This window comes from Caretta caretta, chromosome 1 (genome assembly GCF_965140235.1).
Source record: "Caretta caretta isolate rCarCar2 chromosome 1, rCarCar1.hap1, whole genome shotgun sequence".
In the NCBI taxonomy this organism is placed as follows: domain Eukaryota; kingdom Metazoa; phylum Chordata; order Testudines; family Cheloniidae; genus Caretta; species Caretta caretta.
Genome location: NC_134206.1, coordinates 116,039,744 through 116,065,693, shown reverse-complemented (window position 1 = coordinate 116,065,693; position 25,950 = coordinate 116,039,744). Strand labels below are relative to the sequence as shown.

The window sequence follows — 25,950 nt, the reverse complement described above, 5'->3', positions numbered from 1 at the left end:
AAAGAATATGTGAATGATTTTAAGGGTATCCAGACCATTGACAAAGAAGTGAAACGCATTGTTCAGGTGGCCAGGCAAGTGGGTGGTGGTGGCTTCGTCGACATCCGTGATGAAGAAATTGAAGAATTAATTGAGGGCCATAGAGAAACATTGACTAATGAAAAGTTAAAGGAACTGATAAAATCGTCTACAGAAGACGAAGATGACAACGACGAACAGGAAGAGCCAGCAAGTTGGAATCTTCAAAAATTTGCTGAAGTGTTCCAAGCAACAAAACACTTGAATGATTTAATTTCTGAATATGATCCCTCTATGGAACGAAGCCTCAAAATCACACATAGTATTATGGACTCTTTGAGACCGTATCAAGAAATGTTTGAGCAGCTCAAGAGACAACAGCGACATTTGCCGATCACCATATTTTTCAAGAAAAAACAACCAGGAGCAGATGAGCCTACACAATCAACTTCTTTGAGCTGAACCAGAGCCAACCACTTCACTATTATCATTGTCGTCGTAGACTAGCAAGAATATCCAGGATGAATGATGAGTGGTTAGGTTTACTGTTTTCCTTTTTTATTCTTTTTCTCTCTTTTATGTAATTAAAAATACTGTAAAATTATATTTTGCATATGTACTCTTTATTATATACTGTACATTTATACATATTACTGTACAGGGTTGTACAGTATGCACAAAACCATGTACAGTCTACTGTACTTTATGGGTGATGTAAGAGATTTTCAAGGGTAATTTTGACTATGCACGATTTTCACCTTATGCGCTGACTTCAGAACCTAACACCCATGTAAGATGCAACTCCACTGTAGTGTGGAAAGGTTCTGCATCCCCAGAACCACTGAGTCCCCCAAAGAACACAATTCTGATCCTCAGTAATATCTTATTTTCTCCCTTTTATGAATGCTCATATATTAGCAGCTGCTGTCCTGAAAACCTTTAAAGCTAAAAACCGACTTTTTATATCATCTGAAATTTTGGAACATCAGTTTTCAAATGGTATAAAACATTAATTTCTAACTTCAGTGCATTGTGAAATATAAGCTAAAATCATGTTGCAATTGAAGAGGCAGCAAGATGGTAATAATAAATGTGAATCAAAAGTCTGATGGCCATTTCCTATTGTCAGCACTAGGCTACTAGTACATATGCTTTCAGGACTTATGAACTCTCTCAGACACTGGTCTTATCCTAGTGATTGTGGGATGTATTTGTATTTATAGCCAAAAACAGCCTTGTCAGTAATGATCACCATTTTTCAAGGAAGTCATTCAATTCTCTAAAAGTTACGTCTTTAAGAACTTTGAAGTGCAAAAATACGAATTTGTACTTCAAAATGGTCCTTGAGCAGTCATCACTGAGCAGCTATACCATTACCAGCTAATATAGTATCAGGACACAACATGAACATCTACTTCTCACCCTATTTTTTTTCTTCAGTTTCATAGTTTTACAGACTGAAATACACAAACACTATCATAAATGTGGTCAATAACTGCATCTTTTATTAAAAGTTGAGTCTAACTCACATTGACTGTGTTTTAAAAGAAATTGACCATGGTGAAAACAGAAGCCACTTGATGGGTTTAGTTGCAGTTGCTTATGTGATGTCTGAATTTGGCAATTTTTACCAGTGTTCCTTCTGTCTTTGCCAGCTTAGTCTTTTCCTACCACTAGTGCCTCTGCCATTTTCCTCCCTTAACTCTTCTTTGTAATGCATATTGTGCTTATCAGGTCTGTCAGAATTTGTTTTCATCTGCCTCTGATCTTCTACAGACTGTTTATTCTTCATTGGTGATGAGATGGTTGGGATTTATTAACTTTTTCAGTTCATAAAAAAGTAATGTCAGTTTCCTATTCCTGCTGCTTTTTCTATGTACATGGTGAGGGCAGAGGGGAAACAAAAACAAAAACGCTGTTTCCATTTATAAGATAGGATTTATTATTGCAGGCCAGCATTAAGTAAGCTTCTACTCACCTCAGTTTTATCTGCAGCTTCCCATCTTAGCCTCTTTTGAATATAGACTGGGCATGCCAAATTACATGGAAGTTTTGTAATGTGTGCAAATGTCTACAAGAATCTGGCTTTGACTTTACTAAATTAATCTAACATGTTTCCTAAACCAGGTATAGCTTTGGTGTCCGGGTTTAATACCTCAAATAAATAAATAAATCAACTCACTAAGTAATGTACTCCTATTGAAGAATATTTGACAAAAAATTACTGATAAATATTGTCAGTGCTTGAACTTGGTATCAGTGAAATCTTGGCTCCGTTGAAGTCAGTGAGTGTTTCCACTCTAGAAAGATTTCACCCTGTGTGTGTGTATGTGTATATATATATATACACACACACACCTGTTAGATTGAATTTATACTATTAAAACCAGGAGAATTTAATACAAATAATTTGCTAAATGCATTTTACTAAATATTTTTTCTAAAGCTGCTTATAGTTCTGAACCTGTACTTGCGCATTTTAGTTCTCTTCTGTAAAGTTAGCATAGTGTTGTGCTACTTAAGAAGACACTTGAATCAGGAGAAGACTGATTTTCCACAGCTGCACAAAATTATGGATTTTAAGCATTGTTTTTTAGTTTTTATCTATTAAAATTTTTGCAGTTCTAGGTAATTATGGGTGGGTCGGACAATAAGTATTTAATGAAAGTAGACCTTGAGAGTCAAAAAGTTAAAGCTTTATAATAGTTAAAATACAAATTGTCAATATCACATTTCAAAATATACAAAGTAAATATCTTTAAATCAAACTCTAAGTTCTGAGGCTGCATTTTCCTTACTTTGCCAATTTGAAGAAAATATTTTTGTTCGTTTGTGAAATCAACATTTACCCATAAAAATCTAATCCTTCCAAGCCTAACTATAATATCTTCTGTACATCTTCTCTGCCCAGCAGTGGCACTGGTAATTGCTTCAGATTCAATTTGTAGATTCAGATGACGTGTCATTGTAGGAGGTAAAATGACAGAAAAGTTTAATTTTAAAATAAAGGAAATTTTTATTAGATGAAAGTATCCTTTAAATTATAAATCTGTTCATAATTTTTATATTGCTAAAGCATCACATAAATGTTTTGGCTCCTGTGATTAGACAGATGAAATTGTTTTAAACGTTTTGCCTAAAAATATCTGTGTTCTGCACACTGTTCACTCTAGAATATAGTTGAGATATATTATCAGGGCAATGTCATAAAGTTTATTCAGCGGCTACCCATATAGTACTGCTGTTTCTAGAAGACTTTATTTTCTGGAGCTGTCAATCTGGCACTTTTCATAATCATGGTATAGCTTATAATTATCTTTTAGTGTGCATTTATGTCTAGTCTAAATTTGGCACCTCTTGCTGTATTGCTATTACATAGGTTCCTTGAGATTTTATTTAAGATATACAACAGGGCTTCCATTATGTAATGAGAGATTTAGAATGCTATATTAAAAATATCTGGTTATATTAGCAGATTGAGGTGGGATATAACAAGGTATGTTAAAATATTAGCTTTCCATACTGGTTGAATACCCATGAAATGTCTTTACTCTCTGATATTTTAAAAGGTAATTGGTATTATAAAAGAGGTTTATAACTTCAATTTCAATACAGTTATCTAGTTGCTGTATATTATTGCTTTTTTTGTCTAATTTTGCTTTTCATTAGCAATCCAATGGGGAGAAGATCACCGTCCATTTCACTTTCTCTTTTATACTGGCAAGCAGTCATTTTATTCATTAATGCATGTAAGTATGTTATAGCCTCTGATAAATAATGTTAACTCTAAGCCAAGTAAAACATTACATCAGAACTACATTTCAGAAGCTTCTGAATTTACCTAGTGATTTCATAATGGACCATAACACTACTAGAGGTGAAACATAATGTGTTTTGTTAAGTCATAATATTTATTCTTTCATTTAGAGAGAAGCTGTTGCCTAATTTAAAAGCGAATGGTTTGTTTGCCTTTTTTTTTGTTTTGTTTGGAATTAGGTCTGAATATTCTGAACATTTTTCATTTTAAACTGTAGTTTAATTTAGTATCAGTAACGCTTAGCGGTGGTGACTGTCCATCCAACAGAGATGACCAGATTTAGGATTATTCATTGCCCTTTTTAAAATACATGTTTTTCGTCTTAAAGAGAAGAATTGCAGAAATGTGCTGACATTTAATGTGAAGGAAATTTGTATTAAGTAGCTCAATAGATTTATATTTTTTAAAATGTTTGAAGATTAAGTTTACATGAAAAAACAATGTGCACTTAGGTTAGTATGGTTGTAAGACCATGAGATCTCTGTCCATTTACCTTTACGATAAAAGCTACATCTGATAGAACACTACTAGTCCCAACTTCCTTATTGTGTGTTCTGAAGAGCCCTTTTATAAATATGCCCATTGGTAGCACATAAATTCTTTGACTCCCTAGAAGAGCCTTGTAGAGAGATTGTAGTACTTTAATGCATGGTTCTGAGAGACCAGAAAAGACCCATTTTTGTAGTCAGATACTTTCAATTTGATGCTCCTGTCAGATTCTGTTTTCCTCATTATGCACTCTTGAAAAAGTTATAACAACATTATTGGACTTTTCCCAAAAATCAAATTCTGTACATAGCTTTTCTTTATTTTTGAGAATTATCTGGTGTTTATTTGTGCTCTACAAACCCAAAGGACAAAATCCCCACCTGTCAGGTACATTTATTTCTTGGAAAAAACCCTTTTTTCGTTTTTTGTTGACCTTGGGCAAATGAGCTTCTTGCCCTGGCAGAAATGAAATGAATGATAAATGTAGAGTGTGTCTTTGCTGAGTAATGGAGCTGCAGCATAGGCTTTCTACAGAGGTTTTCTCCTGCACAGCCTGAGGCAGCCTGAGGACCCCTGCTGTTCATTTAAATAGGTATGTCAAATCTGCCTCGAAACGCCGCTGGTTTGATCTGTGGTAATATTTGTGAAGGTTCCATATGGACTTGAGCCCCCTGCAGTGCTAAGAAATAATGTACAACGCTTCATGGTGCAGACGCAAATTTTCTCTGAAAAGGGATGCAATGCTGCATTTTAGCTGTCGGAGAGGATGATGGAGCTGACGCGCTAGGCCTGTCAACTTGTTACACGGATGGGTTGCACGCAGCGAGGCTGTGGAAAATCTGTGCCTTTTAACTTTTCTACTTAATCACGGTTGTAGCATTGCCTTTAGACTGTATGCTACATTAATTCTCTTCCTGCCTTCTGCCTTTCATCCCAAGTTTCACGGAAAAAAGTAAAGCATGCAGGTCTTGTAGAGGAGCCTTATCAAACAGCTGTCATCTGACAAGCCATTTGCATTTGTTTTGGCTGAAACAGAGCAACCCAAGGGCAAGATGTTTTGTTGCATTCCATCATAATGAAGAAATTACAAATTTTACAAGGAGCACAATTTTATTTTTAGCTCTTCCTAGCCTTTTTAAAAAAGTATGTAAGATTGCCTAAGAAATAGTCTTCCAAAGGATAGTGTGTATCCTGTTACAATACCACTTGATTAAATCTTCTTCAAATGAAATCTGCTTGACAAACAAATTTCATTACTGTAGGATATTTTAAAGTACTTGAGTGTTCTTGGGACATTTCTAAATCTGTCCATTAAATAGAATTATATAAAGCAGAATTAATTAAACAGGATTTAACATCCTTTTAGTTAAGCAGCTGCAAAAAAAGGTGAAATCTGTATACAATGCTTAACATTGTTTTAATCTCTCATCAGGCTAAATATGTTCTATAAGAATTATAGATTTCTTTTAAACTACCAAAACTGTAATTCATACAGCTGGGAGAAAGAAAAGATTGCATGTTAATGCAGTATTTGCATGAATGACAATACTTTGTATGGATTTTTTAAAAAAATAATTGCGACATAAAGAGTGATAAATAGGATAAAGAAATTATTATTTGGCCTAAATGTTTCAGTCACAACTGCATTTACTGACAGGGATCTCAGATTTTATTAATTGCAGTTGAGACAGCCGGTCACAGCAGTGCCATTTGTTTAGATAATGCTAATAAAAAATGTTAGACATCTGTTAAAAGTAGTGAATACATACATTCACCCTACATCTTATAAGATCCAGCTTATATGTGAATGTATGACTTGAATATTAAGTAAGACTTCTATAAAACTTGAATATCCTTTGTATTCACATTGCTCTCTTTGTTCTGCTTGTTGAATATAGTTTAGTCTTGGGGACGGGGCAGTTTATTCACCTCTTGATGTGCAAGGGATTTGTTGCATGTAACTCTAACGTACATTGAGAGAATTTAACCCCTTCACATGTGTTGTGGCTATTCATCTCATTCAAAATGTTGCACTTTGAATACGAAATGGAAAATTGTATTGTTAGCAAGTGATATAGTCAGGTTTTGTAATGTGATGTACAAGACAAAGTGGCCTATTTTATACTTTTTTTGTTGGACAAATTTTGTAGCTTATGTAGTAGTCCTGATTATTATTCCCTTCCAGAATTCTCAGTGAATGGAAACATCATTGTGGCCTTATGCTACCTTTATCAAAATTGTATTCAAAGAAAATCATTTACATCCCAGGGCATTCTAAGTATATTGAGTGTTTTGATTAAAAAACTAAAAATAATAAATTAAAGTAAAAAAATACTCACTTTCAAGGTAGCCAAGTGACCTAAAGAATTTTAATGCATGATGTTCTGGGTCCTCCAGTCCTTTAAAACGTGTCCTCCTTCCCCCCCCCCCCCCCCCCAAAAAAAAAGCTAGATTTTTTTTTTCATAAGCTGCTCTATACTTTGAGGATACTTTTCAAAGATCCAGTTCACTCATTCTTGTCAATTTATTTAGTAATAAGAATAAATCCTTCTTAAGAGTGCATCCTAGTGCAGATTAAGGATTTGATCCTTCCATTAGATATGGGAGCATTTATGGCTGCCTAGTGTCTTGTAAAATAGGTATTTTGTTTGCATAATATCTGAGTTTACAAGACAACAGATGTGTACAGTCATGAGTTTGAATATTGCATCTTGAAGTGATTAATAAAATCTTCTGAAAAGAGAGTCTCTCTACAGTAGTTTCCTATAATTTGGGGAAAATTAGGATTGTTAGATGTAATTGTTTGGCATTATATATGATTATTTTGCAAAATAGCATTTAACATCATGATTGCATCTTACCCTCTTAAGTCCTGAATCTTGCAAAGTCTTATGCATGTGCTTACCTTTATGCATGAGTAGTCCCATGAAGTAGTAGAACTACTCCTGTCCATAAAGTTTTGTCACCTAAATTTCATCCCATGAGAGAAATGAAAGTTGGAAGCAAAACCGAAACGTATTGGCACCTGTATTTCATGAGAAGACCTCTCCTACCGTAAGATGTACACTGATTGTAGAAGTACTTTTTTTATGGCATTCCACTTTTTCCCTAGTCTAGATTTTTTTCATGTAGACAGTAAGTAACTCTGATAAAAGCATTCCAGAAAATAGGAACTCTTACATTGAAGGGAACTGGCATTTCCAAAAATTCTTAGGAAAACCCTACTTTTTTTATGCAGATTTGAAGTTTCCTTTAGAGACAACTTTTTTTTTAAAAAAAAAGATTTTTAGTTGTGACCATAAGCTTCCAAGTCTACAAACAGGCAGAGTGAAACAAAAGAAGTATGAACTGTACCCATTCATCCTAGTAGAGCTTCTGAGCCTAATGACTATTCAAGGTCTCCCTCTACACTTGTTGCATATTACCCAAAGCAATTTTAATTACAATTTAAAATCACTTCAGACTAAGGCCAGTTTACAGTAAACTTACAACAGTATTTCCTCCCTTTCTTTCCTTACAGCAGCTCTCATCCCAATTGTCTTTGTAGTTAGCACAGGATTCTAGTACTAGCTGCTAACCTTCCCAATAAATTATGTGCACATTAGGGTGAAGTGAGTAAGGCATTCCAAATCCTGGTGGTGCTCTAATAGTCAGACTATTAGATAGATAGGGAGGTAGATAGGTGATCCAGCTGCCTCAGTGCATCTCCTTTCTCACCAGAAAGGAAGATGGTACTGTATGCCTATACAGGAGAAGAGAAGAAGCTGTCGGGTCAGGAGTCAAGCAAACAGCCTTCCCACATATTTACAAGGGCTGCCAATCCAGCCCCTTTCCTAATTGCCAAGCTCTATCTAGGTCAAACCTTTCAATGGCCAAAAATCTCTTGTGCATTCCCAACTTTATTCATTCCACTTCCAGAAGTCTTAAGCCATTCATAGAAACCACTTCTTCATGTCCTCTGTGCTATTGAGACAAGCCTCATAAGGTATGTCTACACTGCAAAGAAAACCTCATGGCATTGAGTCTCACAGCCCAGGTCAATTGACTTGGGTTCTTGGGTCCTAGACTGTGAGGCTATAACAGTGTAGATGTTCCCACTTCGGCTGCAGCCTGGGCTCTGGAACCTAGCGGAGGGGAGAGGGTCATGGAGTCTGGGCTCCAGCCCAAGCAGGAATGTCTACATTGCTATTTTTAACCCTGCAGCCTGAGCCCCATGAGTCAATTGACCCAAGCTCTGAGACTTGGTTCCATGGGTTTTTCTTTGCAGTGTAGATATATCCTCAGTCACCTGACCGGCTATCAAGAAAACATTTAGCCCCAGAGAAGAACCTAAACTTTCTTGCTTCTATCTGACACTTCTACCCCATAGATGCAAAAATTTTCTATCTATTCTCAGGTAAACCTCACACCATCCAACCCTACTCTGAATGTTTTTCTTGAGGTGACTGCCTTTTAACCCTGATCCTAACTGAACTGCAAGAGTTGCTTCAGAGTGACGTGAGATGCTTGCTCTCTGAGTAGCACTTTCCATACCTCACTAGCCTACAAAGTGAGAGACCAGACCAGGTAATCACACTGAGGTATCTCACAAGGTATTGGGATGTAGGAGCAGTTTATTTTAGTCTTACAGATATTTTGAATAATGTTTCTTGTGTCTTAAGATATCAGATGTTAAAATATAGAAGTGGACACACACAAATGCCACAGATTGGGAGGTTTCAGAGTAACAGCCGTGTTAGTCTGTCTTTGCAAAAAGAAAAGGAGTACTTGTGGCACCTTAGAGACTAACCAATTTATTTGAGCATGAGCTTTCGTGAGCTACAGCTGTAGTCTCTAAGGTGCCACAAGTACTCCTTTTCTTTTTACAGATTGGGAGAAAATTCTACACAGATTTGATCATATTTAGTTGATTTCTTTTGTGCCTACCCAAAATTAAAAAGTTACTGGAAGGCTTACTGCTACAATTCAGTCTGATCTGAGCTGTTTGTAAACCAATTTGGGTTTTCTTGTTTTTTTGTTTTTTTTACTTCAGAGGTTCTATACACTTGAGCTGCTGTTCCAAAAATATTTATTTTGCTCATTACATTATTATAAATCTCAGCACCAGCCTGCATCACAGATTCCTTTTAAACTGATTCCACAATCATTTATTTAAGTGCTGAGAGTGCAACTACTTTAGAAAATCAATAAACCTATGGTTAACTTATTCTGATACTTTTAAATATCTGTATATTTTTATTGCAACCCTACTGGGAATGTATATTTATAGATAAAGAAACTTAAAATCATGATTGGTGGGTGCTTACTACTGTAAGGAAGTTCTTTAAGTGTTAAATGATATTTAAGTGTTGCATCAGCATCTTTGTTCACTTATTTCAAATTATGATATTGCGTATTTTAACAATTAGCACTTTATACAGTGGTTATTACTAAGCTCAGAGGCTTTCCTATGTTTCATCTGTTTCACTGTTTTAAACTTTGTACTTTTTGTAAAGTAGTATATAAAATGTAAAACTTTAATCCTTGCCACTCCACAGTAATTGCAGCACTATAGTATTTCCTGTTCTAAATATGGGAAGATACTGTTGATGCTGCAGATAGCTGGGGCTGTGAATGTTGAGGTTTTTATTAGCACCCATTGTATTTCATAAAATAATTGAAGCCAGTACACAGTGCTCATCAATAAGCCTTTTGTTGTCAGCACTTGCTAATTTAAGTGGGTTCTTTGGAATTTGCAGTGTTTAGTTGTAGTACCACCACTTCTGTTTTTCTTATAAATATTACTTGTTGCCCAAAGTCTTCACTTATTCTACTTAGGATTAAGTTGTGCTGTAACACAAAGCATTTGATGGTTTTTTTTAGCATGAACACTAAACTTGTGGGTAATTTAGCTTCATCAGAAAGCTAGATTCTTGAAGAAAACAATTAAGATTGAGAGTACATACCAATAACCTCAGGTTTAAAAAGAATTACAAGAATGTTATAATAATAAAAAAACAAGCACTAGAAACTCAGGAAATTCAGAATTAAAGTTAACCCTAACATTTGAAAGTATGGAAATGCACAGTTATGGCAACCTTTACTCTGCTCCTATCGGTATGCACTGAGAGAAAGGAGAAGGGACTCTGACTCAAACTATCTATTGCTGCAGGTGAACAAGTGTTAACAGTGGTGGGAATTTTTTACAAAATGTTCCTAATGTAGACAGGGCTTACGTAGAAGTTTTACTAAATGGGTAAGAAATCAATTAAGGAAAGTTAAAAACTTATCTAAATGTGTATCCTCAATCCCTCATTTTATCTGTGCAAGGAATCTCTAGATGAGCGTAAAGTATTCCAACAAACAAAAGGGCTCAACTCTATGCAAATAGTAACTGAAACTGAACCGTTTTTGCATATATTGATACCTAACCTAAACTTCTAACAGATTCATTATTACACATCATATTTGAAAATACATCAGTGACAAAAATATACTTGCTATACTGTATGTGTGGCTTGCTGAGTTTTTGACGGACTAGTATTTTTAAAAAGCAGACTTGTTTATGCACTTCCCCAAGAACAAGGAAGCCGTGATCTCAGGTGGGGCCTCTAAGTGCTACTGTAATACAAATATAATAAATATCATCACCAAGATTAACAGAGTTGCATGGCAGTAAACTTTTTTAGAATACACTATATAAATACTTTTTCTAAAAAGGCAGTTCAAAATTCAAGGCAGTAATTGTGTTCTTTATATAGATATAAATATATTGCCCACATCCTTTTTAGTTTTGAGAATGACTTAAGCACCAATCCTTCGAATAATTACACACATGTTTAACTTTACTGCCATGAGCAGTAGTGAGTGCAGGATCAGGGTCTTGTATACATTTTGAACCTGCAGTGTACTTGTAACTGTTGTTAAATACTGTAGCAATTTTTACAATCATCCCTATATCTTTTTGTACTCTTCAGGATGTTTGGATAATACACTACATAGATAAGTAATGGTTGAATATTTTGTTATTTAAAACCATGTAAACAATAAAATATCTGTACGCTTTAATGCATATTTCTATATATTTTAGGATATATATGGGAAACTGCTAGACATTCAGAAATATCAAGACCACTTGAGAGGCCAAGGCTTGCTTGCTGAGAACAGAAAACAAATGTGAGTTTCCGGCTTGCACTAATATTGGTATCCATTTTCTTAAATTGCTTTAATATATTATTTTAGCATTTCTTACAATCTTGGTTTCAAACATTTTTTATTTGATTTTTGGAGAGACCATTTTGAAATAATTCCTGTGAAGTAACACAGTATTGCCAACCTCAGGAGATCAAAAATCATTAGTCAGACCCCAAAAGAACATGAGATGATAAAAATGTTTTTTAGGGGTGGGGGTTGGTTTTTGGTTTGTTTTTTTTTTTTTTTACTTTACAACATCTGTATACCCATCTACTTCTCTGCCAATGTGTGTGTCATAATTTCTAGTTGGAACGTCAGCCTTAAGTCTCAAAAAATGCACACCTCTCCCTGACTGCTCAGATGGAAACTCCACTTAGCTTCTCCTCATTCCTAAAATAGTGTCTCTTCTTCTTAGTTTCCCACATTCCACAGCATATTCCCTCCAGTACAAGGGCTATAAAATGGAGCTCACAAAGCAATGAACATCCAAGAAACACAAAGCATTCTGATTGTAGATCAAGTGTTTCTCTTATTGTTCAGTAAAGATTTATATGAGCTACAAAGACAGGAGATGCTGCTGAGGTAGGGGGCCCATCCAATTGTGAAGGCAGAGCTCAGTGGCAAGGCCAGGTGTGTGTCCTCAGCCCCACAAGCTCTTGCACTAGGTTCTGCCTCTGAGTTTAGCCCTGGAGATAGCAGGAATGGAGGAGCGTCTCATATTATGAGAGCTTGTCCTGCAGGTGCCAAAATCCCATGACTCATGATTAATTCATAAGAGTTGGCAATACAGTTAACATTTCAGTCATAAGACCAATCATTTTTGATCATAATTCCTAATTATGGATAAGTAATTCAACACTCAAGGAATCTAATAGGTTCCTTATTGTGTTTATATTAACCATTCCATTTTTAACATCCTCCTCTTTTTCTTCCCAGTGCCAACATATCTGTGTAGTTTTACTTTCCCTTACCCCTTTTCTTTCTCTTCCAAAAGGGAAAAGAATAGAAACAATTTCCCTCTCCTCTCTCTTAGCTTCTGACCTTTGGTTAGCACATAACTGAGACTAGAAGCAGATCGAGAAGAATATTTAAATATTCTTGTTGGGTGAAGGTGTTCTGAGTTTTTTTTCCACAAAAGGTTTTCACAGTAGATGGTTCTGTGTTCAGTGCCATTGTCCTTGAGGATTTTACTGATTGGGTTATGGGTTACTCATTTCTATTGAAGGTCAATGGAAAATTCCTGGAAGACCATAATGGTCATTTGTCTGTTAACAAGCCTTTTTAATGGCTGCAGTCAGGATTGCTTGTCAGTCTTTGAAATTAATCAATATTATAAGTTTGCTTCCTTTGAGGAATCCAGAAACTAGGATGCAGTAGCCCAGTTGTGTGTTGAGAATTTTTTGTAGTAATTCCTCCATACACTGAGTGGGCAGTCAGGATTCAGAGAAGGTTTGTCGGGTTGGAGAGGTTCCACTGAAACCAAGAAATCTGTGTCATATTCTCACGGTCCACTCCTTTTTCTCCCAGTTAAATGGTTGCTTTTTCAGGGCTGCAGTTCTTTTATATGCGCCTCCTATGTGTCTTCAAGCTAGCATTATATAGTGTTCCAATTCTTCATAATGATGATCTGCAATTTTTTCTATTTTAGATGTTAATTTTGTGTGTTGATTTTTTTATGGGTAAATTGCAGTGAAGAGTGCATAGCTTCCTATATCTTTTTTTCTTCAGCACTGTCGTTTGAGATTATAACTACTTCAGTGTACCTTGCTATGCTCTTCTATTTTGGCAGCTGGGACAGTTGTGTTAGCATGAGACTTTTGTCTTTAGCAGTGGTACACCAGTTTTTTATCTTGGTTTTGTAGTTGACTGAATCATAGAATATAAGGGTTGGAAGGGACCCCAGAAGGTCATCTAGTCCAACCCCCTGCTCGAAGCAGGACCAAATCCCAGTTAAATCATCCCAGCCAGGGCTTTGTCAAGCCTGACCTTAAAAACCTCTAAGGAAGGAGATTCTACCACCTCCCTAGGTAACGCATTCCAGTGTTTCACCACCCTCTTAGTGAAAAAGTTTTTCCTAATATCCAATCTAAACCTCCCCCACTGCAACTTGAGACCATTACTCCTCGTTCTGTCATCTGCTACCATTGAGAACAGTCTAGAGCCATCCTCTTTGGAACCCCCTTTCAGGTAGTTGAAAGCAGCTATCAAATCCCCCCTCATTCTTCTCTTCTGCAGGCTAAACAATCCCAGCTCCCTCAGCCTCTCCTCATAACTCATGTGTTCCAGACCCCTAATCATTTTTGTTGCCCTTCGCTGGACTCTCTCCAGTTTATCCACATCCTTCTTGAAGTGTGGGGCCCAAAACTGGACACAGTACTCCAGATGAGGCCTCACCAATGTCGAATAGAGGGGAACGATCATGTCCCTCGATCTGCTCGCTATGCCCCTACTTATACATCCCAAAATGCCATTGGCCTTCTTGGCAACAAGGGCACACTGCTGACTCATATCCAGCTTCTCGTCCACTGTCACCCCTAGGTCCTTTTCCGCAGAACTGCTGCCTAGCCATTCGGTCCCTAGTCTGTAGCTGTGCATTGGGTTCTTCCGTCCTAAGTGCAGAACCCTGCACTTATCCTTATTGAACCTCATCAGATTTCTTTTGGCCCAATCCTCCAATTTGTCTAGGTCCTTCTGTATCCTATCCCTCCCCTCCAGCGTATCTACCACTCCTCCCAGTTTAGTATCATCCGCAAATTTGCTGAGAGTGCAATCCACACCATCCTCCAGATCATTTATGAAGATACTGAACAAAACCGAACATGAAGTCCATGTTCCTTTACGATTAAAGTTTCCTATGGTGTGTAGAGTTTATTCATCATACCTTTCTAGGAGAGGCCCTTTAGGATATATCTGCACAGCCTTTTGGAGCCTGCAGGAGTGAGCCTTCCTGCCCAGGTGGACAGAATCAGGCTGGCATTCTAAAAATAGCCATGTAGACAAGGCTTTGAAGTTGTGGCTTGGAATATGAAGCTCCAACCCAAGCTGCAACTTCAAAGCGCTGTCCACATGGCTATTTTTAGAGCACTAGCGTGAATCCCTGCTATCCCATGTGTGTCTATCCGGGACAGAAGGCTCATTCCCGCTAGCTACAAAATGCTGTATACCTTTAATTTCTGAGCAGGCAAGGGGAGAATGGGGTTGGAGTTCATAGTGGATGCTGCTGAAAAATAATCTGATTTAATGTGATTCCTTCCAAAATTTAGTCAATTGATTTACTCATGTGAATAATGGTGGTCTAAATTTCTTTCATGTTCTAAAAGCCAAGTGGTTGGAAGGATTTTTTTTCAAGTTTTCCAAAAACAGGTGCCTGTCTTCCATTGGGACAAGAATAGATAGTTTAACTCTAAAATGAAGAAATACTTTTTTCAGAGAATTGAGCATCTGAAAACAGGCTGTTATACAGACATTTTGCAATCTTAACTGTAATGTTAGGCCCTGATCCTGCAGAGACTTAAGTGCACACATAACTTTACACATGTGAGTAATCCCATTGACTTCATTGAGGCTACTCATGCATAAAGATAGCATGTACTGAAATCTTTGCAGGATCCTGACTTCGGCTGCCAGTGAAAACAGTAACGTTGTCAGGCAGTGGGGGATGAGGTCATTTTAGGCCCTGATTCAGGAAAGCACTTAAACACGTGCTAAAGTTAAGTATATGCTTAAGTATAGCCCTGAATAATGTTGCTTCCTGGAATTGGGGCCTTTAATTTTGCCACGAAAAATATTAATTGACATTTATTGTTTCTAACAAATCTACAAAAGCAAAAAAAAAGAGTTCAGGCCTTGTCCTTAGGTCACCTTGTAATCTCACCCCCATTACTATATGAAGTATGCTGTTTCATCAACCAATGTTTGGGTACTTTTTATATAATACTACATGAAAAGGGCATGTTTGGGACAGTGCTTTGAATTTTCTTTCTTTTATTGGTTTAACTTAATTCAGACCGTAAAGATGTTTCACTACACTGGACTGTTTTCTTTACAGTTTCCACCATTGCTACCACTAGCGCACGTCCGCACGTCCTCCGTTGGTAACGACAGTGGGAGTGCTGATACAGAGTCCAGCACTGTCATGTTGTCTAACCTAGCTCAGAGTAGGTCCAGATGACATGGTTAAAATGCCAGTAGCTACTAGTTCCCTTCCTATATGAGCACCCCCACCACTGCTGCCAGCCACAGAGCTGCACCAGTAAGAGCAAGGATTAACAGGGGAAGATCTAGTATAGACAAGGCCTTGTTGTTGTCTTGAATCTAGTTTTATGTGCATTTTGTTTTGCTGAAACCGTGTGGGCCAGGTTTTTTAGGACTGAGTTATAAATCTGTGGAAAATTAGCTTATCGTGGAACTGCTGATTGGCTTTTAACTTCAGTAGCAATAATGAGTGACACTTAAGTAAAATTCATAATTAACTCTTGATGCAGTGAATTTAATAAGTGTAGTTACCATTCCTTTCATAAGAAAGAGCTTTTATAACTAACTTAAACATTATAGATCACATTCACGTAGTGAATATCATACTGTTTTGCAGTAGAAAATACATTTCCAAACCAAGCCTGACTGTATGTGTGGTCCTTTGTGATATAACTCTAATTGCATGGTTAATTAAAAAGAGAATATATGTGATATTTTAAACAGAAACCTGATTGGCAGCAGATGGCTGATTAAGGAGGAATTGGAAGAAATGTTAGTGGAAAAACTGTCAGATCACGATGTGAGTAATTAATCTTTTTAATTTAAGGGACCTGTATCTTAAGAATACAGGCTCCGGCTGCATTTAGTATCCTGAAAAAGTATGTCTTGGAGGCAGGTGCTCTTTCTTAAGTATCGTCCATTCCCCCCCCCTCCAACTCCTCTCCTCCCTACCCCCCAGTAAATATTTGCCCTATTGGCATGGTTATCTCTGTCCTTATGAATGCTACAAAAAGTTCCCACCATTGTTAACATGATCCATTTCTATCAGTGGTAACATCTTGGGAGCCCTTGTGTAGATGTGCCATATAACCCTGCTCAGAGAAGGTCTCATTAACACAGTGCTTAAAACCCCAGTGGCATTGAGTAGGGCTCATCTATAGGGCTCCTAATGTTACTATTACTGATGAAGTTGAACTGATGGTAGTGATGTGATGCCTACTCTAGACAAGACAGACCATTACCTGCAATATTCTTGCATCATATGAAATTGATTCTGAAGAACTCTGAATCTGGCACCTTACTGCTTGCATCTCCAAGAACAAGTCCGTTAACCCACTATTTCCATCTGGTTTCCATAGGTGAGAAATAATGCTGATGTTTCAACTACACTGAGGTTTTCAAAATAAGAACAGAAGTCCAAAAATCCAGATCCAGTCTGCCTGTATGACCTTCTAAGTTATGTCTTACCTATGGAACGTTAATTTCCCAGTGGAATTTGAAGTTTGAATTGGGCTGTACCAGACAGGGCTGACAACCTTTTGTCTAAGCATTCTAGATATTTTATCCTCTACATCCTTCATTGCTGTGTATTGCACCATCCCTTAGAGATTCAGACTACAGACCATCTCACTAGCAATGGAAGCAGTCCTCAGTTTCAGTATCTCTTGTAATACTATGATGGTTGGTATGGATTTTCCTGTTTATTTTCCCAAAGCCCCAGGAATTGTTCTGCATTCACAAGCATACCCAGACATTTTAGTGTTCCTCACAGCTTGCCTTTCTACCGTACCTCACACTTCTATGAAATATCAGTGGGCTAGAAAATACCATACTAGGGATTGGCCTGTGAATAAATACAAAAAAGCACAAAGGCTCAGCCTCTGGAAACAAATTGAAATGTTTGCATGTATTGAGTCCTTTAGATATTAGCTGTACTCTTTTGCCTGCTCCATTTATCTTTTCTTGTTGTTGCAGCAAAGCTTTCTGTGGTGCTTGCATTAAGGGTACTAAACAAAATGGAAGCAATTGATTTTTTTTTCTTCTACATACTCCAAGAACTCTCCGAGGTTTTCCTCATTTACAGCTTCCACAATTTGATTTTTCCCCCCCCACACTTTTAAAGGCATTTGGCACATACGTGTTATGCTAATGTCATTTTTTTTTCCAAAAAGCGTTGCCACGGAAATCTGCATTAGAGCATTGGACTTAAATAAAACATTGCATTTCTATGAGTGATCTCAAAATATCGAGTGATACTGCTAATTTATTTGTAAGAAAGTAGCCCACTGCAGAAGATGCTGGGAATAGAGCATAGGTAAAAAGAATTCTCAAAAATAATTTTAAAAATACCCTATGAGTAGGAAAAAAGTGTAAAAAATTTTCTTATACACAATGGCATCCTGATATTTCTTTGTTACTGCTGGTCCAAAACTCTTTCAAGTAATGCCTTGTAGCAGGTGATCCCAGCTTTCAGCACAAAGGGGTTAATGCTGAGGTGTTTACTTTCTAATCACATGCTCAAGAACTAGGAAAAAAGCACACAGGAGCAAAGGATAATTTATTTCAAGAGGTTGCCCTTTAAGTCAAGTATCTCTTGAATTTTTAAATATCTTGATTGTTCAGTTTTAAAGGAAATCATAAACATTAAAGTAACTCAGCTTGAACAGCCGAAGAGATATGTTTCCCATATGTATTATGAAATCATCGAGGTACAGTTTAGTAAAATACAATTATTTCCATTTTCTCTCTCTCTCTCTCTCTCATATATATAGACATATTGGAAATGAATGTGAAAGCTTTTTCTCCTCTATTCTAATAAAAAAAATTCAGATCCAAGGCCCAGTAGAAGTTTTCTTTTAAAATTGAGATGAACTTCATTCTAATATAATAATCCTGTATTACAAAGAGGTTGGGTGTACTCTGAATTCAAGATTAATTGTTGCCTGAAGAAAGGATTAGATGTCTTTAGTCACAGAGAAAATGATGCATTTGCATGCTGTTTTTGAAGCAGCATGTGGATGCAAAAGTGTCATCTTGTCAAAAATCATCAATAAAAGCAAAGAAGGAAAGATCAAGTATATAAAAATAGAATGTTTTAGCAAATGCAATTTCACTTGCATCTCTTAATGAATTTTTATTGTCTACAGTATTCGATGTGTATTCAGCTGCTAGAAAGATTAGTGACGTTGCCATGTTGTGGCATCGAAGAAGAGTATGTGCTAAAGTTTCGCAAAGAACTAGCTATACAATTAAAAAAGGTGGTGATTGAGCCCCTGCAATATGATGACCAAGGAGTGGCGTTCAGCACTGGGGAAGGTAATAATTTCAAGTTTGTCTGTCTGGTTGAAGTGGTGAAGGTCTCCAGATGAGACTCCAAAATTTCTTCTGTAACCCCAACACTCAGCAAAGTCTTGTATTGGTTGGTGCATTTCTTTATTTCATACACTTGTATTGATATTTTACAATTCTTTCATGGATGTCTTGGTATCGAAATGGAAGTGTATGGCACAAATGCCATTATCTAATGATCCATGATCTACAAAAGAGCCTTCAAAATAATAGTAAATCACTAGTTGTTGAAATTAGTAGATATGGGTACTCGACATTGCTTAAGAAAAGGCATTATAGCCAGTTTTCATAAGTTCAATAACTATCTTATTTTCCCTTTAAATACACAAAAGCACAGATCTATTTCACAGTCTAACAGGTTTCAAAAATCATTTATCAAACAACCTTTTTAACATTACCAGAGCTCAGTGTTGTAAACCAGACTATTTCTTCTGGGCTGAGATTTTGTATGTCATATTTTAGGTCAGAGCTAATGTTTTCACAGAGATATAAAACTGTAGATAGTTTACGATGAAATCTTACTAAAGGTGGACAAAAATTGTAGCAGCACTGTTCGTACCAGTATAATTAATTTGTATGTACAGATTCATATGAACGTTCTTTATTAAACTGTTAAACTGTTGTACATTTTTTGTAACAAAGTATCTTAATTTTTTTCACAAAATATGTTTCATATTCGCTCCTGCAATGATGCTTCATGTGAGATGGTAGATACGGAACATGCACAAGTGTGACAAACTGCTTTAGTACCTCCATGTATCATTACTGCATTCAATCATCTTTCACAGTTACTTTTTAGTTCAGAATATTGCTTCTCATCTTCTAAAGTAAAACTGTTCAAAGTCGTACTGTGTGGGCTGTACTGATGGTTTTGTCCTTTTTTCTCTTATTTCCATGAACATTAGCAAAATGATCAAATCTATTTAGTGCAGTAGCATGCTGAATGTTGCTTATATTTTACACACACACCCTTTTTTACCTCCAAAAAGAAAATCATTGCTGCTGTATGAAAATAAAAGATCTGCTTAGCTTTTTTTGCATTTGATATGCTGAAAAATAATGAACCCACAATAACAAAAGGTTGCTTTGTTTATTTTAAGGCAAAAGAAAGACTTCGCGAGCATCTGCAGTAGTTTATGATAATGGAAGCGGAAAAATTACAGTGAACGGAGTAGATTATTTATGTTATTTTCCAGTGATGCAAGACAGGTGAGAGCACCATGTCTCTGTTTTAACATTAACAACGTAAACAGAAACCATCATGCTTCGGTAGAGCATTTCAAGTATTCAAAGCATCAAAAACGGCTAAGATTATTATTATTATTTATTAATAATTATTTGTTGTAACTTGATTTTTTTCTTGATGTTTCTGCATGGATCTTTAGTTCTATGAAGCTGACATATTCTCTTGTTCCTTTATAAGTATCTAGTTTAAGAAGACTTCACCTTGTTTCCATTTTTCTTCATGATCATAAGAACTCAAGGTGTATGGGCTGAGAGCTGTCTGTCATCTGCCTTTTTTCAAGGAGAGTTGCAAAGAATAAGAACATAGATCATTTTGGTTCTTTAGTTATGGGATCTGCTCAGATCAGAGAAACTCTTGGGTTTAGTGGAGTACACTCCTGAAATACATCTGTTTCCTGAGAGTCCCAGGGGCAGTAGTCATGCAATCGTACTCCAGCATATATCAGTAGCGTACAAACAAACAATGTAATTCAAGACACTTCACCTAAAATTTCAGACTGCACACACAGTTTCAGTTCATCTTACACTGACAAGATTTCTGAGCATAAGTTATAAAATTTCCTTAGAACAAGCCAATGTGGGTTTATTTTATTCATCCTGTTGACTATACAATTCAAACACCTTGTATATTACAATAATCTAAATGCAGAATAGTCCTTTCACATCTGGGTTTAACGTATTGACAAAGCAGTACAGGGAAGCTCACATTTCTTTAGATTACGTATGTCAGGTCATCGTTTAACTCTCTCATAAACTAGCAATGTATATAATCTGCAATTTATAAAAATTAAATACTGTGTGTATCTTATCTTTTTTTCCAGAGAACAGTTAATGTTCCCATTCCAGTTCCTTGATAGACTTGGAAAACATGATATGGTCTGTACCGTCTCTGGTGGAGGGAGGTCCTCACAGGCTGGAGCAATCCGTTTAGCCTCTGCGAGAGCCTTGTGTAGTTTCATCACTGAAAATGAAGTGGAATTTATGAGGCAAGGTATGAGCATAAGTAGGAAAGAATGCATAATTCCAACAGTAATATGTGTTTACACACTTTTCCAGTAACTGACTAAGATTAATAAGATTGTTAAGGGCCTGACTCTCCGAAAACACAGAAGTGAGTAGTTCCATTGAAATCAGTGGGACTACTCATGTGCATAAGTGTTTTCAGGACGCACACTTTAGTCATGAATAGTTTTAATAGTCAGTCTTCCTGACATCTTTCAAATGTCCCAACTGTATTTCCTCTTTGAATAGCCTCTGCACCTGTTCATGACATGTTAGGGTCATAATCCCAGCCTGAGAACCCCTGCTTAGGCTGCATCCCGTCAGTGCAGAAACACAACATGTAGTAATATATCAAGTCGGAGAAAAACCTTGAGTTCAAATTTTGTGGGAGGAAAAGATTCCAAGATTGCTAATCAGTTGAATAGAAACAAATCTCTCATATTCTAAAGGTTCTTGTTCCTGCATTCAATCACCAAAATGTTGGGGCTACCAGTAGATTAATTTCAGCTTGATCTGAAGGGATGACAAGGAGCATAAGTATAAGTAGGTTACTTTAAATAGGCCAGATTAGAGGTTCCTCCTCTTTCCCTTATTCAGAAGGCACCAGTAAAACAACCACCACCCTAGGTAGCTGCAGTAACTGATATTTTTCTATATGTAGAAGATACCACACTATTGCAACAATGCAGAATTAGAAACATTGAGTTTTTAAATAGACTGGAGGGAAATACGTTGAAAACTCCTACTCATAATGAAGGCAGCATAATTCTAAGCAAGCTTTTGTCTCTGCTTAACGTACTTTTGAATTATTTATTCATAGATTCCTAAACCCAGAAAGGACCCTTTGGATTACCTAGTTTGACCCTCTGTATTACACGGGCCACAAAACTTCCTCGAAATAATTCCTAGAACATATCTTTTAGAAAAACATCCAATCTTGATTTTAAAAATGTCAGTGATGGAGAATCAACCACAACCGTGATAAATTGTTCCCATGGTTAATTACCCCCATCATTAAAAATTTATGCTTTTATTTCCAGTCTGAATGTGTCTAGCTTCAGCTTCCAGCCATTGGATTGTGCTACACTTTTCTTTGCCAGATTGAAGAGCCCAGTGTTAAATATTTGTTCCCCATGTAGGTACTTACAGACTGTAATCAAGTCACCCCTTAATCTTCTCTTTGTTAAGCTAAATAGATTGTGCTATTTGAGTCTACCATGAGAAGGCATGTTTTCTAATCCTTAAATCTTTCTCACGGCTCTTCTATGAACCCTCTCTAATTAATCAACATCCTTTTTGAATTGTGGGTATCAGAACTGGACACTATTCCAGCAGTGGTTTCACCAGTGCCAAATACAGAGGTAAAATAAATAACTTCTCTACTCCTGCTCAAGAAACCCCTGTTTATATATCCCAGGATTGCATTAACTCTTTTTTGGCCAGAACATTACATTGGAAGGTCATGTTCAGCTGATTATCCCCCATGGCCCCCAAATATTTTTGAGTCACCACTAGTACCAACTTTTCAATGTGCTGGGGGGCGCTTGATCCCCCACCTCTGCCCCAGACCCCAACCCCACCCGCCTCTTCCCGCCCCATTCTGCCCCCTTCCTCGAGCGTACCGCATCCTCACTCATCCCCCTTCTCCCTCCCCCACCCCCAAACCTCCCATGTGCCGCGAAACAGCTGATTGCAGCAGGTGGGAGACGCAAGGAGGGAGGGGTTGGTGCTGATCAGCAGGGCCCACTAGCGGGCAGGAGGCGCTGGTGGGAGGTTCTGATAGGGCGACTGCTGGGCACCCACCATTTTTTTCCCCGTGGTTGCTCCAGCCCCAGAGCACCGACAGAGTTGGCATTTGTGAGAGTCACTGCTTCCTAGGTTAGTCCCCCATTCTATAACTACAGCCTACATTCTTTGTTCCTCGACGTATACGCATACGTTTAGCCATATTAAAATGCATATTGCTTGCTTACACCCAGGTTTCCAAGCAATCCCAATCTCTCTGTATCAGTGAATTGTCCTCTTCATTATTTACCACTCCACAATTTTTGTCGTGTGCAAACTTTTTATCAGAGATGATTTTGTTTTCTTCCAGGTTATTGATAAAAACATTAAAATGTGCAGGGCCAAGAACCAATCCCTACAGGACCCCACTGGAAATATACCGACATGATGACCATTCCCACTTACAATTACATTTTGAGACCTATTAGTTAATCAGTTTTTAATTCTTTTAATGTGTGCCATGTTAATTTTACATCGTTCTAGTTTTTTTAATCAGAATGTCATGTGATACCAAGTCAAACGCCTTACAGAAGTCTAAATATTTTACATCAACACTATTGCCTTTATCAGCCAAACTTGTAATCTCATCAAAAAAAGATGTCAAGTTAGTGTGACAAGATCTGTTTTCATAAACCCATGTTGATTTGCATTAATTACATTACCCTCCTTTAATTCTTTATTAATCCAGTCCTGTATCACCCACTCTATTATCTTGCCCGGAATCTATGTCAAACTTACAGGCCTACAATTATCCAGGTCATTCCATTTACCCTTTTTAAAAATTGGCACATTAGCTTTCTTCCAGTATTCTGGAACTTCCCCATTTCTCCAACACTTATTGAAAATTAACATTAATGGGGTACAGTGAACTCTTCATCCAGTTCTTTTAAAACTCTTGGTTACGTGTTATCTGGACCTGCTAATGTAAACATGTCTAACTTTAGTAGCTTCTATTTAACATCCTCCAGAGATGCTAGTGGAATGGAAGGAGTATTGTCATATGATGAGACTACATCATTTGTTTTTCTCCAAATACGGAATAGAAATATTTATTGAACACTTCTGCCTTTTCTGTATTATTATTGAAAATTCTCCCACTACCATCTAGTAGTGGACCAATACCGTTGTCAGGATTCTTTTTGTTCCTAAAATATTTAAAAGCTCATTCTTATTGTCCTTAACTCTGCTAGCCATAGATTTCTCCTTGTGTCCCTTTGCTTCCCTTTCCCGTTTTTTACAGTTCCTAACTTCTGATTTATATTCATTACTTTATATTCATTACAGCTTTCCTCTTTCTTCCATTTGTTATATATTATTTTTATAGGTGTCTAAAAGTGAATTCAAATATTTGAACAAATAACATGTCCTTTACATCACTGGGGTGATTTTTTAAGATTTGTAATGTATTGTAATGTACAAAATTCAAATACTGTAACAGTGTTAAAATTCTGTGGGGTTTGACTAAATTCCCTTTTGTTGGTTTCAAGTTGTACCTTTGTCCTCCTTTTGGGCCTAGATGTTGCAGTTCATGTGGTATGCAAAGTCACAAGTTGTTCTGAAGCCCACTTTTTCTCTCTCTCTCTCAAAAAAACACTCTCACAAAATATATTAGTGAATGCTGTACTTCATAAAATGACTCTCTTCATATTGTCCTGTAGCTGGACTACTGACAGCTGATCCACGTATCAAGGAACGAAAGAAGCCTGGTCAGGAAGGAGCCCGCAGGAAGTTCACCTGGAAAAAACGCTAAGTCTAACTGGAGCAGATGTTATAAGTTATGCGTTACAACAGTTTCAAAACATCACCAACTGTATGATTTCTTTACAATCACTGTTGTGTAAATATATCTGGTAATGTTTTTTGTTTCTAATCATTGTGGTTTTCCTCTTTTAAAAAATTAATTTCTTTTAAGTTGTAGTCACTTGTTAAAAAATTTTAAAAGTTGCAAACTGTGAAGTTTTTTATCTGAACTGAGAGTCTAAAATGAAACTTTGAGGCCAAAATAATTACACCTCCCAGCTGCTTGTAGACATACCCTTAATGATGGGCATACCAGATGCTTACTTTGCCTGGATGAGGAGCACATAACAGAGGGAACAGGAGTACTTGTGGCATCTTTGAGACTAACAAATTTATTTGAGCATAAGCTTTCGTGGGCTACAGCTGTTCTTTTTGCGGATACAGACTAACGTGGCTGTTACTCTGAAACATAACAGAGAGAGATGCCATATGTAGATCCTTTTCTAAGAGAATCCAGAGAGCTACTGAGTCTTCTCTGAAAATGTTCCTGATGGAGAGATCAATGCATCCCTCTTTACACCCCAGAATGCCTGGGGTAGAAACTTCTAAGCTCTCATCAAAAAGCATCTCTGCTAGTTCTTGTACTTGGGAAGTAAAAAGAGTTGCTCCTAAAAATCTATCCTCCTTGTCCAATAAAATCTCAGGGGATGGGAAGGAAAGAGCACCGAGCACACAAAAAGAAGAAATCTAAGTTTTTCACCAGGTCCTTCCTCTAGGAGCCACAAATCCTCTCAGTCCTCATCTGAAAGAGGTAGTACAAGGTTCCAAAAGGGTCCCATTGGCATACAGACAGGTAGCAGTCACCATGCCTCTAAACGGACTTCTTGGTACTGCGAAAGTTGCCCAGCACAAAGATCCCCACTACAGTCAACTCTGGTACCAATGCTATCCTACTGTCTGACTTCAGCACCAACTGATTTGGTACCGAAATCCTATATAGAGTCCAAAGACCTACTGATATCTACCAGATTCCTCACTATTTGCAGTAATAAAGGTAGATCCTTCAGTACCGATGGCTGACCCTACACTGATATTGAGCACCTCAGCGGTACTGACCAGAGGCAGCATATGGGCAGGCTGAGGCAGCATTAGTCATTCTAGTCCTCAGGTTCAGAGGGCAGTAGTAAGGTTTCACTGGTTTGTTCCCAGGGGTCTAAGTATTCAGGCCAGTAGACACTTGAGATGGAGTTGAGGGCTGAGTTTCACTACCCTGGCCATGAAAGCTCAAAGAGGGAGTGAAATCCCTATCTTCCCCCTTGGCCAACCTGTCTCATATACTTATGAACACCTGGATCTTT

At 37.2% G+C, this 25,950-nt stretch overlaps 1 protein-coding gene across 1 annotated transcript in view; it reads left to right on the top strand.

The window, feature by feature from the left end:
- MRPS9 (mitochondrial ribosomal protein S9) overlaps window positions 1-24,801 on the top strand; it is a 45,502-nt gene extending 20,701 nt beyond the window's left edge. Inside the window, exons 5-11 of the mRNA XM_048857027.2 lie at window positions 3,688-3,767; window positions 11,394-11,479; window positions 16,196-16,271; window positions 18,619-18,787; window positions 19,921-20,029; window positions 20,887-21,056; window positions 24,511-24,801. Of these exons, the coding sequence (XP_048712984.1) occupies window positions 3,688-3,767; window positions 11,394-11,479; window positions 16,196-16,271; window positions 18,619-18,787; window positions 19,921-20,029; window positions 20,887-21,056; window positions 24,511-24,602 (782 nt within the window). The 3' untranslated portion in view covers window positions 24,603-24,801. The remainder of the gene's footprint in view (window positions 1-3,687; window positions 3,768-11,393; window positions 11,480-16,195; window positions 16,272-18,618; window positions 18,788-19,920; window positions 20,030-20,886; window positions 21,057-24,510) is intronic.
- Window positions 24,802-25,950: the final 1,149 nt, after the last annotated feature.